Source organism: Corella eumyota, chromosome 7, assembly GCF_963082875.1.
Source record: "Corella eumyota chromosome 7, kaCorEumy4.1, whole genome shotgun sequence".
In the NCBI taxonomy this organism is placed as follows: domain Eukaryota; kingdom Metazoa; phylum Chordata; class Ascidiacea; order Phlebobranchia; family Corellidae; genus Corella; species Corella eumyota.
The window spans coordinates 11,847,438-11,861,634 of NC_137496.1; the positions used below are offsets into that span (position 1 = coordinate 11,847,438).

Below are 14,197 nucleotides of genomic sequence, written 5' to 3' on the forward strand. Positions count from 1 at the left end.
TTGGTAGATGTCTTGCGCTTTAGTCTTAGTAGTTAGGTCGCTTGCTAGGTTTTTTGGTACATTTCTTTCGCTTTAGTCTTAGTAGTTAGGTTGCTTGCTAGGTTTTTGGTTGATGTCTTGCGCTTCAGTCTTAGTAGTTAGGTCGCTTGCTAGGTTTTTTGGTAGATGTCTTGCGCTTCAGTCTTAGTAGTTAGGTCGTTTGCTAGATTTTTTGGTAGATGTCTTGCGCTTCAATCTTGTAGTTAGGTCGCTTGCTAAGTTGTTTGGTAGATGTCTTGCGCTTCAGTCTTAGTAGTTAGGTCGCTTGCTAGGTTTTTTGGTAAATGTGTTGCCTTAGCTGTGTGTTAAGTTAGTTTTGTTTGTTATAGACTTAAGTGAAGCTAGTTAGTAATATAACTTAGACCTAGTTGGTTGTAAAGCTTAGGCTTTTGCCCGTCATTTTCTCACTAGGTTTTTAGGTAGATGTCTAGCGCTTGTTGTATGTTGAGTTTAGCTTGTTTGTTATAGAATAAATGTAGCGAATAGTTAGTTGGTTATACTTTTTTAAAATTAGATTTTATTTGGTACAAGTCGAAAGTATTAAAAGTTTTAATAAAATGTTTAGTTTATCCTCGATCGGGGGAATAACCTTTTGCATCACGTTGCGAAAAAATTTGTTTTACTTATTATTTTGTTACTGGTTGGAATTAATCTATTACAAAGTGGTTCAAATATCTAAATAATGCAAAGAATTAGCGATTTGGTTTGGATGGGCCAAGCTGTGTCTAAAGTTCTACGATCAACACTGAAAACAAGTTGTTATGACGTCACTCATTTTGTTCAAACGAGCAGTGTCTTGGCTCCTGTTATGGACAAATGCTCGCAGGTGAAAATGTTAAATAAACTCGATGTTAGGTTGGCTTTAAATTTAAGGTCTTTTAAAGTTTTAATTTAATAAACTTAACTACTTTTGGACTGTCTGACTGCTAGTCTGGAAAGTAGGGCAGCGTGCACGCACGAGATTTTTTTCATTAATAAAAATGCACGCTTGAAGTTAGAGTTTTGGAGACGGGCTTGCGGGTTCGTTTGGCACATGTGCCAAAAAATGTGCCAAACAAAATGTGCCAAAAAATGGCACATAATATTGGCACAAAAAATGTGCCAAATAAAATGTGCCAAAAAATGGCACAAAATATTGGCACAAAAAATGTGCCAATTGAAATGGCACATTTTATGTGCCAAAAATTGGCACATAAAAAAAATGTGCCAAGGTTGCCAAATAATATTTTTTTTTACATTTATTTTTTCTTGATGTGAGAAAGAAAGCTTAAAGACCTAAACATAGAGTAACATCAGTAACCCCGACAAGGTCTCGAGTTAAATTTGCCAGTGTGGAATATTATAGGTTGTAATTGCCCGATAATAATAAGATGCTGGTTGTGTGTTGGCAGCATGAGTTTATACCGTTTATAGCGTTACCTCATATTGCCAGTGTTACTATAGATATTACATTACATGTAATGTAATTTATATAGTGTCACGCCATTTTATTTATTTATTTGTTTTAATTTTTTTATTATTATTTATTTTAATAAATTGATGTTAGTGTTTAAAATCTAATGCGATTATAAATACATATATATCAAGGTAAAAGTGTTTTTAAAAATAAAATAAAAATAAATATTTTTATGCCATAATTAAATCACAAAGACTTTAAAAAGTTGCACTTTTAAATATTTTATTTAAAAAACAATGTGATTTTTGTAGAAAGGTCGGAGACGTTTGTAAATTAAAAAAAACTTACCTCAAAATTAAATTATCACTGCAAATTACAACTTGATTTTTTATTTTTAGTTTACAGAAAGTTGCTTTTATTATTAAAATCCACGACGTGATCTTGCAACAAACTAAAAAGCTTTATATTAAGTATTTTCTATTGATAGATATTTATACAAACGCAAAAATCAAAATTAAATATTTAAATCGTATAATTTTTCTTAAATATTTTGTTATTACAGTGTTTATTGGTGGCAGAAACTCCAAACACAAATAAAAAAAATGTAGTATAGGTAAAACGTAGTATTTTTACTGCAATACGTTTAAATATGTATATAACTCATTTGTTTTCTAGTAATCTGTATTAATAACCACATTTGCTTTGATATGAAAATGCATTTGTTATTGCGTTTATAAGTAACCTTAAAACATATTATGTTTTGTTGGGTATATGGTACTAATAGTATTTTTTAAAAGGTGCAGTTACTAGATATATGTATTAAACTGTCTTGTTAAATAATTAAATCTACTCTATTAGTGACTTTTAATATAAATTAAAAATGGAACAAATCATGCAATACAAAATCATATACAACAAAGCACACAATAAACAAATTAAATATTAAATAATGGGCAAAAAACTAATTTTGAACCTTACTTTAAACCCCAACTATTTATGAGTTTTTGCGCCCAGCAAACCAAATAAAATTTTTTCTTTATAAAAACGATAAGAAGTAAAAAAAAAAATACGAACAATAGAGATAATAAAAACATCTATATAAAATAAAATTAATGGACAATCTATGTATGTTTAATTAATGGGCTTACAACTAAAATGCCGACTATAGTTTATGCCAGTGACTAGTCTTAATAAACTACTTAAAAATATTTTAGACACCTTTTATTGAAATGAAGTCATTTTCCAACTTTGAAAGTTATTTAAGTGAAAAAAACAATCTGAATTTAAATCTTGTTAAAGGTCCAAACATTAAATCTCCTGAAAAACCTTTTGAATCTAAAATATTTTGCAGCTCACTTAAGGTAAATTTCTTTTTTTTTATAATTTTTATCTTTGGTATGGAGAAGTTTGCCTTCACAACCTGAACATAGAGAAACACTGTTTACCCTAACTCAGTTTTGAGATGTTTAAGACTTATATGCATTAAAGGTTTTTTAATGTGATTTTATTAAAGATTACTAGTAGTGGTTTAGACACTAAATATCACCTCTTTAGATTTTTGTATGTTTTTTGTAAATTATAATTTTAAAATCTTTTAATAACTCAAAAAAATTAGTAAAAAATTTCGCTTTTTAGAATGTTAAATTATTCGGAAAAGCGTACATAAATTTCTGGAAAAAAAAACAAAAACGAATACGCATATGGAATTTATTATAAAAAACCCACAATCGTAAATCATAAATATATAAGGGTATACATATATAAAACAAAACCCACATTATATTTTACGATATATTAATGCTTTCAGCAACGTTTAATATTTGTATTTGATTCTATGCAAAATTTTTCATTCAGACCACTGATATTTTGTAATATTCCATTCAGTATTTGTTGGTTAGAACTTTAAAAATTTCAATGACGTTCGTTCCCGTCTGTCAAAGACCTTTTAATAGAATAAAAAGTTCAACTACATTTATTTCTTAATTAAAAAATCGTTAAAAAATATTTTTTACAAGTACTTAGTCAGTCTAGTACTAAAATTCTAACAGTGCCTGTCATGTAACATAAAAAAAGGTTATTACGCAATAAATTCATATAGAATATAAATATTAGTCGCGTTTCTTTTTATTTATTACATCTCTTTATTAGCGATTTTTAAGTGATGATTTACAGTGAATCAATGTATGCACCCCGCAATGATTAATAAAAATATTTAAAATGATCAACTAGTTATTTTGTAACAAATTTTTGGCTAGGTTTTATTATAGGACTATTAAAACTTATTTACTTAAATTTAAACAATCTAGGTATTTTAATTATAACAACAAAAATAAGTTTATAATTAAACTTTTTTGGTATCGCTATAGATAAATCATGTTATCCAAAATTTATATTTTTTAAACGTGATTAATGGTTAAACTTACGATATATAAACTATTATATTTAGAAAAATCTTTACATTATCCTTAAAATTTAAAAACTTAAAAAAATATTTTTAACCAGCGGTTTTATTGTATTGCTTTTATATCATACAACAAATTAAACTTTATGCATTAATCACTGATTTTTAAAATATTAAAAAAAAACAAGAAATCATTTTTAACACGTTTTATAATGATACTTTAAGAATGTATTAAAGCATATATATTTTAACTTTATTTAAAAACGACCATTTTTTATTGGACCTGTACATTTAATAATAATTTGACACATTTTTTTCCAAGTATTGCCCTTTTATTAAATTTGCAAAATAATTTTTTTAACACATTTTAAAATTTTTCAGATTCTCCCATCTTCCCATATCGTACATTTTTTTCAAATTGACACATTTTCCAAATTGGCACACTGGCAATTCACACATCTTGTTGGATTATATCAAAACATTTAAAAAGTATATTATTAAAAAAATCTGAAAAAAAATAAAAAACAGTTAATTTTTAAACATTATTTAAACATAGCTTAATTTTGCAAATTTGCACATTTTGAAGAATTAGCTCAATTTTGCAAATTGGCACATTTTTAAAAATAAGCTCGATTTGCAAATTGGCACATAATTCATACTTTTAACTTAAAACATATAATTATCCTTAACAATCCACAACTTATTGGCAAAAATTAGGAATCAGTTCAATTTTGCAAATTGGCACATTTTGAAAAATTAGCTTAATTTTGCAAATTGGCACATAATTTATACTACTATCTTAAAACATATCATTACCCTTAACAATCCTCAACTTATTGGCACATAATTAAGAATCAGTTCAATTTTGCAAATTGGCACATATTTAAGAATTAGCTCAATTTTATGAATTGGCACATTTTTAAAAATAAGCTCAATTTTACAAATTGGCATATAATTTATACCATTATCTTAAAACATATCATTACCCTTAACAATCCTCAACTTATTGGCACATAATTAAGAATCAGTTCAATTTTGCAAATTGGCACATAATTAAGAATTTCGAATTGGCACATTTTTAAAAATAAGCTTAATTTTGCAAATTGCCACATAATTTATACCATTATCTTAAAACATATCATTACCCTTAACAATCCTCAACTTATTGGCACATAATTTTGAATCAGTTCAATTTTGCAAATTGGCACATATTTAAGAATTACGAATTGGCACATTTTTAAAAATAGGCTTAATTTTGCAAATTGGCACATAATTTATACCATTATCTTAAAACATATCATTACCCTTAACAATCCTCAACTTATTGGCACATAATTTTGAATCAGTTCAATTTTGCAAATTGGCACATATTTAAGAATTACGAATTGGCACATTTTTAAAAATAAGCTTAATTTTGCAAATTGGCACATAATTTATACCATTATCTTAAAACATATCATTACCCTTAACAATCCTCAACTTATTGGCACATAATTAAGAATCAGTTCAATTTTGCAAATTGGCACATATTTAAGAATTAGCTCAATTTTATGAATTGGCACATTTTTAAAAATAAGCTTAATTTTACAAATTGGCATATAATTTATACCATTATCTTAAAACATATCATTACCCTTAACAATCCTCAACTTATTGGCACATAATTTTGAATCAGTTCAATTTTGCAAATTGGCACATATTTAAGAATTACGAATTGGCACATTTTTAAAAATAAGCTTAATTTTGCAAATTGGCACATAATTTATACCATTATCTTAAAACATATCATTACCCTTAACAATCCTCAACTTATTGGCACATAATTTTGAATCAGTTCAATTTTGCAAATTGGCACATATTTAAGAATTACAAATTGGCACATTTTTAAAAATAAGCTTAATTTTGCAAATTGGCACATAATTTATACCATTATCTTAAAACATATCATTACCCTTAACAATCCTCAACTTATTGGCACATAATTAAGAATCAGTTCAATTTTGCAAATTGGCACATATTTAAGAATTAACTCAATTTTATGAATTGGCACATTTTTAAAAATAAGCTCAATTTTACAAATTGGCATATAATTTATACCATTATCTTAAAACATATCATTACCCTTAACAATCCACAACATATTAGCACATAACTAAGAACTAGCTAAATTTTGCAAATTGGCACTTAATTAAAAATAAGCTCAATTTCACGAATTGGCACATATTTTGAACCATTATCTTAAAACATATCATTACCTTTAACAATCCACAACTTATTGGCACATAACTGAGAACTAGCTCAATTTTGCAAATTGGCACATGCATAAGAATTAGCTCACATTTTTTTGGCAATTCGGGCAAAATCTTTATTTTACCTATTTTCATGTAATTGTTATAAAGAGACAAGACACTATCATACTATACCATATAATCAACATACAACATGTCTGCAATGCACTAATGACTAACTGACTATCAGACAGACATAAGCCTTAGCATTAGAATTGATGGAGATTCTAATCGCTTTCCTACACAGGATTGATTGTCTGTTTGTACAACACCAGTGATAATCTAAAACGTTAAAATTACTTTTAATCCTTTACTATCGATTGGCACATTTACGAGCATATTTCGCAGAATGACACATAATTTGTGAAATTTTTTCAGATTGGCACATTCTAGCTTGGCACATTTTTTGTGTCATTTTTATGTGCCATTTCTTGGCACATTTTGTTTGGCACATTTTTTGTGCCATTTTTTGGCACATTTTTTTTGGCACATTTTCTGGTACATGTGCCAAACGAACCCGCAACCCCTATTGGAGTTTTGCACGCCTGGTTACTTAAAAAAATGTGCACGTGCAGTACTGACGCCTAAAACACGCTAACATATGATTGGTTTGACTGTGCTCTGTTTAACCAGCGTAGTGTAGTGGTTAAGACACTTGGCTTCGCTACATAAAGTCTTGTGTTTGATCTCTACTACTCTCATGCTGTAGCGCCTTTGAACAAGGAGCTATAAAAGGTATAAACCTCTGCTAAGACAACAACTGGATTCTCTGGGTTCAGGTTGTAAAGTTAACCTTTTAACATTAAGGATAAATGGATATAAAAAAATTAAATTGTTTTAAAGGTTTGTGGAGTTAAAGGAATGGCTGACGTTGAAGATTTTGATTTAAACCCCGACCAATATTCAGCAACAGATTTTAACATCGACGATAATAACGATAACGAGAAAATATCAGAATCAAAATCACATTTTAATCACTCTGACAATCCAATCAACCTAACACAACCGAAACGAACGTACAACACTCTACAATCACCCAAGTTTAAAGTTTCAAAACCCAACATCAGAACTTTCTTGACATCATCGCATTTTAACTCAATCACAGCCGATGATCTTGCGATGTTGGCCAAAGTACAAAGAACACGGAAAACCTCTCAAACCACCGAGAAGAAAGATGAATATATGAGATTAAATGATCAATCTAAGGAGAGAAAAGTCCCCGCATCCAGGATTGGGAGGATTGCAACTTTTGGAGGTATTTTGGGAAGTTTTTTTATTTTAGTAAAATGTTAATTTTTTGGGTCACTTGTTTTTTGTATATATCTTTTTCCTCGATGTGAGAAAGTCGAATGCGTTACTTTAACATAGAGTTACATCAGTTACTTCGACGCAGTCTTTGGTTGTCTGTGGCTGTTTGGGATATTATAGATTATAATTGGCCGATAATTATGCTGTTGATTAAGTGTTGGCTCAGCAGGAGTTTATACCGTTTATAGCGTCTTACATAAGAGCGCTAAAGCATGAGGTCAGTGGGGATTGAATCCACGACCCCATGTGTTATGTAGCAAGTGTTTTTACCACTATACCACGCTGTCGACCAGTTACGATCCTTTACAAAGACTGCTTTTACTGCTCTATTTGCTCTAATGTTTAATTAACTGATGTTTATGTAGGTTTAGCTGCTGAGTTAGCTGTTGGAACTGTTACAGATATGGCAAAAAAGTCGTTGGGTTTTGCTGGTAAGATTTTTGATATTTTAACTTAATGTTTATATTAAAAATAATATTATTTTTGCAACGATATTGTTAATAATATTTTATAGATAGTAAAGACTCCTTGTCATCCAACAAATTCTTGAGTGAAGCCAACTTAGCTCGAGTGGTCAACACTTTATGTAGAGTAAGGGGAGCTGCTTTAAAGTTGGGCCAAATGCTTAGTATTCAAGGTAAGGTTAAATGTAGAGTGAAGAGGTTGAAACTATTATGTGTTGAGTATGTATTAATTAATTATCGGGGAATTATAATCAATAATATCCAAACTGGCAAAGTCACCTGGAAGACTGGGTTGGGGTGACAACTGTTACTCCGTGTTTAAGTTGTGAATTCGACCTTCCCACATCGAGGATAAAATTATATAATAAAACTGATTTAGTTGTTGTTCAGATGTAATTTTTACCCAGGTATTTGTAGTGAAATGTGATCACTGTAAATTAAAAATGAGTTTTTATTAATATTTGTTTTAAGATGACTCGGTGGTGGATCCTGAATTGTTGAAAATATTTGAAAGAGTTCGACAGAGCGCAGATTTTATGCCAGCTTATCAAATGAAGGTGATTTTCCTTATCAGCAACTTAATTGTCGGATTGTCAACTATTGTTAAAAACTAAAAATCAAACCCAGGTTCTTAAACTTAACCTGGTTTTTACCTGAGATTGGAATCAAACCCAGGATCTTTAGCTCCCAGTTTTTTTGATAATGTTATAACTTAGCAGCTTTAACTTAGCAGAGGAATGTTTAAAAACATAGTTTCCAGAATTCCAACCGATATTATTTTTGTTGAAGAAAGTCTTGGTGGAAGAGTTTGGGGAGAAGTGGAGGAACTTGGTTCGAGAATTTGACGACAAACCATTTGCTGCAGCTTCTATTGGTCAGGTTGTTCTTCAAATATTTTAAATAATTTAAATTAAAAAAAAAATTACTCAAAATTTAAAATTTATAACCCTGTTATATTGAGGATAACTTTTATTTTAAGGTTCATCGAGCAGTGCTGCATAATGGCCAGGAGGTGGCGATAAAGATCCAGTATCCCGGTGTTGCCAACAGTATCGACAGCGACATTAATAATTTGGTAACGCTGCTCAAATTCTGGGACATTTTTCCAAAGCGTGAGTTGTATTTTTAAAGATTAAAATTGAATCGTTGTTAAATTAACATGAGTTAAAAATAAATTATCTAATTCTCTCTTGTACTTTATGGTTCTTGCTAATTTTCTCTTGTATTTTATGGTCCTCGTTAATTCTCTCTCGTACTTTACGGTCCTCGCTAGTCGCTAATTCTCTCTTGTACTTTATGGTTCTCGGAATAAACTTAGGACTGTAAAATACGAAAGTTTTCTACGATAAATTCTTAAAATAATCTACTTTAAAATATTGTGATTAATATTTAAAATATTAGTTATAAGGTAACCTGATCATTTGTTTTTATGAATACACAGAAATGTATATGGAGAAGTTTATAGATGTGGCAAGGAAGGAGCTAGCATGGGAATGTGATTACATCAGGGAAGCCAAATATTTAAACAAGTTCAGGTTCTCTTCAATTACTGCAGAAAATTATGTTTTGGAATTAAATCCCAAGTTGACTTTTTTATATTATTTATCCTCGATGTGGAAAGGTCGACTTCACAACCTAAACATAGAGTAACATCAGTTACCCTGACCCAGTTTAAGTTGCCTTTGCCAGTTTGCGATATAATAGATTGCAATTGTCTGATATTTAAGCTGCTGATTAGGTGTTGGCTCAGCAGAAGTTTATACCGTTTATACCGCCTAACGTAAGGGCGATATAGCATGAAAGCAGTGGGGATTGAACCCCAGGCCTCATGTAGTAAAGCCAAGTTTTCTAACCACTATAACATGTCAACAATAACTAATTTTACCTTCTTTAGAATTTTTGTTAAATTAGTTAAAGCAGTTTTAACTTGAAATAATAAACCTTCCATATTCTTATACTAGAGATGCTTTAAAAGACGAGGAAATATACGGAGTTCCACAAATTATCCCTCAATTGAGTGGAAAAAGGGTGTTAACCACTCAGTTAGTTAGTGGGTTGAGTATAGATCAACTAACAACACTCGATCAAGATGAGAGAGATTATGTGAGTGACTTTAATTTATTTATTGACTGCAAAGTCTAAACCTAAACTTTTATGATAAAACTGTGATATGTAATTAACTTACATCATGTGATTATTAAACTGCTGATTAATTTTGGACTAAAGTAGGGTCTGAAATCAAACTTGGAAGCAGTGGGGCTTAAACTCAGGACCCCATGTGCTAACCCATTATGAAAGGATTGAGATTGTAATTGGCAGCATGGTGTAGTGGTCAGAACACTTGGCTTTACAACATGATGTCCTGGGTTTAATCCCCACTGCTCTCATGCTGTAGCGCCTTGAGTAAGTGCTATAAACGATATAAACTTCTGTTAAGCCAATTCCTAATTAACAGATTATCTATAGGCAATTATAATCTATAATATTCCAAACTGTTAAAAGCAACTCGAGACTGGGTCAGGGTAACTGATGTTACTCTATGTTTAAGTCATGAAATCGACCTTTCTACATCAAGAATAAATAAATGTAAAAAAATTATATTAACCTAATTCTTGCTTTTAAGTATGACAATTAATTCTACTATTAACTTAAAACTATTACCTTACTTGCCCTAACTCTAAAACTATATAATCTATAACAACTATTACCAATATTAACTTAGATTAAAACTGACCTATATTGCTCTGTAATGGTGGTAACAATTGTTATAGTTATAGTGGTTATGGATTTTAAATGTAGTATAAGATGTTGTATGTTAATGTGTTTAACTATTTGTTGTGTGTTTCAATATTTTCCTTATTTTTAAAGATCTCTGCTGCAGTGTTAAGGTTGGTTTTAAAAGAGATCTTTGAGTTCAAATGCATGCAAACCGATCCAAATTGGGCCAATTTTCTCTACAACCAAAACCAACAAAAGGTTCTTAAAAATTAACTTTTCTTTTTAGATAAAATAAACACCATTGCTGGTAATTATAAAGAACACAATAACTAATATCATAATTTGAGTGCTGGCTCAGCAAGTGTTTACGCCGTTTATAGCACCTTACTCTAGGGCGCTACAGCATGAAAGCAGTTGGGATTAAACCCATTGCCTCATGTAGTGTAAAATACATTAGGTTTAGGGTGTTATGCCGGCCTTTATTAAATCGGTAATACAATATGAAAAGAACGACACATAGATAATAAAATAATGAAACCCTTTCATAGCGACAAAACATAGCTTGGTGCTATATTGCGTTTAAAATTGGATAACGCGCCGTTTAAGAGTTGAATTTAATTAAACAACTTGATATAGTTTTGCATAATGTTTAATTAATGAAATTGAAAAAATTAATTATTTCTTGTAAAGAATAGGTTTTAAAATAAACTCAATATATAAAAATACTTTTTTATTTATTTTTGATTTAAAAAAAACTGTTGCAATTCGTTTTTTTTTAAACTTGTTTTCGTAAAGTTATCTAAAAAAATCCAACTTCCTTTATACCAAGAACCATGGATGCTAAAATAGATTTCATTAACTGACTCATGAGGGTTATAAATAGATTTTAAAAGTTAAGGGAAATTTTTATGTTATACATTCAATATACAATCAACTTTGCTCACAATACACGCATTGTATTAGCAGACAATCAACTGATTGTTAAATAATAAACGTGATACTTGCAAATTTTCATGTTTGGTCGCAATACACGAAACATCTCGCAACACAAGCGGTTCTTATTTTTACAAAACATAGATACAAAACTCAATGTATGTGACGTCATAATTAGTGCACTGCCCGAAAAATTTCTTTTCTTTACCACTACACCACAAGTGTTCTTACTACTACACCAAGCTGCTAGCCAGTTCCTTTACAAAGACTGCTTTTAATGCCCCATTTGCTTCACTAGTTTTATTGTTAAAAACTAGTTTTATTGCTAGCCAGTTATTATATTTAACAAAGACTGCTTTTAGTGCCCCATTTGCTCTAATGTTTAATCAACTGATGTTTATGTAGGTTTAGCTGCTGAGTTAGCTGTTGGAACTGTTACAGATATGGCAAAAAAGTCTTTGGGTTTTGCTGGTGAGATTTTTAATGCTTATTAGGTTAGTGGGTTACTGTTTAAAAAATATTTGTTCTTGTAAGTTTAATTTTAATTTAAATTCTAATAATTTTAAAAATTTTAAGATATCTTTAGTATGAAGTTTTTACCCTCCACCACTAGGTTACGTTAGAGGATCATATTATTGGTAAAATTTTATTTTATGTTTAGACATTATTAGAAAGGTCCCATCGTGGAATTCTTCTATTTACCCCACTATGAAGCCCCAAAATTAAGGGTCAGTAGATTTATATTTGTGGGTGAACTTTGGTTTGATTTTTTTGTTTGCTTTACTTTTATATAAAAGACCATCTTAACATGGTTCTTTATTTAATTGGTGATACTATCTTAATATATTGGTTGTTAGGTTTGCACTATCTAGTGGTGATGTCAGTGATGTTGCTATCGACGTTGTTGTGTGCGATCATGTGAAACATATGGAAGGATGCAACAAATACAAGTTTTCACGGCAACACTGGGCTTTTAATTCCTTATAAGGTAGATGTTGTTATTGTTAATTATAATTTTGGATAAATAATTTGTTGATTGATTTTAGCTAAAACATAATTTAAATAAAATCAATTTTTATGTGGTTTGTTTGTTATGTGGAACTTGAGTTGGATTTATGTTGGGTTGTTTATACCAATAATTATATTTGCAACATTTTGTTTTATTTAAATCTTGAAAATTTGTATTTTTATGATTTTTTTTTGATTGTTAAAAGTTTGTTGATAAACTTAACTTAAAATTTACAGAATTTTGTTTGTTGGTTTTCTTTGGTAAAACCGATTAAATTTGTACAAGAAATTGATTTTTGCAGTGAAAATATTGAACAAAGTAAAAGATTAAATCACAATTTAAGTGAATATGACCTAGGGGCATTTACTATAATAAACAAAAACACAAAAATCAAGTTAGCTGTAATTTAAGTTTGACAAATTCCTTCATATTTTCAGATTGCCTTTTTCTAATTGTTTTTACATTTAGAAGCAAATGCTGTAGGGCTGGAATGGCATATTGATTACTAGGCCAGAGTGGTTAAGAGATATAAAATACTTTTCATTATATATAAGACATTAAAGTTTATGGATCACTTGTATTTATGGAATGAAGTACAAGGGAGAATTAGCACCTTAGAGTACAAAGAAGAATTAGCACCTTGGAGTACAAAGGAGAATTAGCATTTATTTAGGCTTATTTTCTGGGAATAAAAGAACACTTTTTTGTATATTTCTTTAGGTGGCCAGACATTTGAACCCATTACATCTGAACTCCTTCAAACTTAACCCCTTTATTTAAACCCCTTTATTTGAACCCCTTACATCTAAACCCCTTCATTTGAACCCCTTTATTTAAACCCCTTTTTGAATCCCTTACATCTAAATCCCTGACATCTAAACCCCTTTATTTAAACCCCTTTATTTAAACTCTTTCATTTAAACCCCCTTTTGAACCCCTTACATTTAAACTCCTTTATTTAAACCTCTTACATCTGAAACTCCTTTATTTAATCTCTCTTATTTAAACCCTTTCATTTGAACCCCTTACATTAGAACCCACTTATTTAAACCCCTTTATTTAAACCCCTTACATCTAAATCCCTGACATCTAAACCCCTTCATTTGAACCCCTTTATTTAAACCCCTTTTTGAATCCCTTACATCTAAATCCCTGACATCTAAACCTCTTCATTTAAACCCCTTTATTTAAACCCCTTTATTTAAACTCCTTCATTTAAACCCCCTTTTGAACCCCTTACATTTAAACTCCTTTATTTAATCTCTCTTATTTAAACCCTTTCATTTGTTCCCCTTTACTTAAACTTCTTACATCAGAACCTCTTCATTTGAACCCCTTTATTTAAACCCCTGGCAACTGAACCCCATACATCTAACCCCTTTATTTAAACCCCTTTATCTAAACCCCTTCATTTGAACCCCTTTGTACAAGAGTGTTTGGTAAGGACTGTAAACTACAAGTGATTCAAGTTAATAACTTAAACAAAAATTTAAAATTGCAATAATTGGTAAATAAAACTTAATCTTAAATAAACTTAAATTTACTGTTATATAATTTGTAGTAAGAAATAAAACTTACTTGATTGTTGTTAAAATGAGTTTAAAAATTGTTTTGATTTTGTGCTTCTGGTTCTGCTTAGCT

At 29.9% G+C, this 14,197-nt stretch overlaps 1 protein-coding gene across 5 annotated transcripts; it reads left to right on the forward strand.

Moving 5' to 3' along the window:
- Positions 1–654: 654 nt before the first annotated feature.
- On the forward strand, positions 655–14,154 carry LOC145760439 (atypical kinase COQ8B, mitochondrial-like). 5 transcript variants are annotated; one of them, XM_082574332.1, is made up of 15 exons: positions 759–865; positions 4,218–4,325; positions 6,503–6,903; positions 6,968–7,379; positions 7,798–7,863; positions 7,947–8,069; positions 8,368–8,453; positions 8,686–8,775; positions 8,876–9,008; positions 9,338–9,431; positions 9,858–9,999; positions 10,765–10,872; positions 11,953–12,041; positions 12,209–12,275; positions 12,405–14,154. In XM_082574332.1, exons 4-13 carry the CDS (start codon positions 6,986–6,988, stop codon positions 11,956–11,958), a joined length of 1,242 nt encoding a protein of 413 aa, XP_082430458.1. In that variant the 5' UTR covers positions 759–865; positions 4,218–4,325; positions 6,503–6,903; positions 6,968–6,985; the 3' UTR covers positions 11,959–12,041; positions 12,209–12,275; positions 12,405–14,154. The 5 variants fall into 5 exon arrangements, with proteins under 5 accessions (XP_082430456.1, XP_082430455.1, XP_082430457.1 ...); XM_082574334.1 differs by having other exon boundaries at positions 6,503–6,859; XM_082574330.1 differs by lacking the exons at positions 4,218–4,325; positions 6,503–6,903 and having other exon boundaries at positions 655–865; positions 12,405–12,535; positions 13,025–14,154.
- Positions 14,155–14,197: the final 43 nt, after the last annotated feature.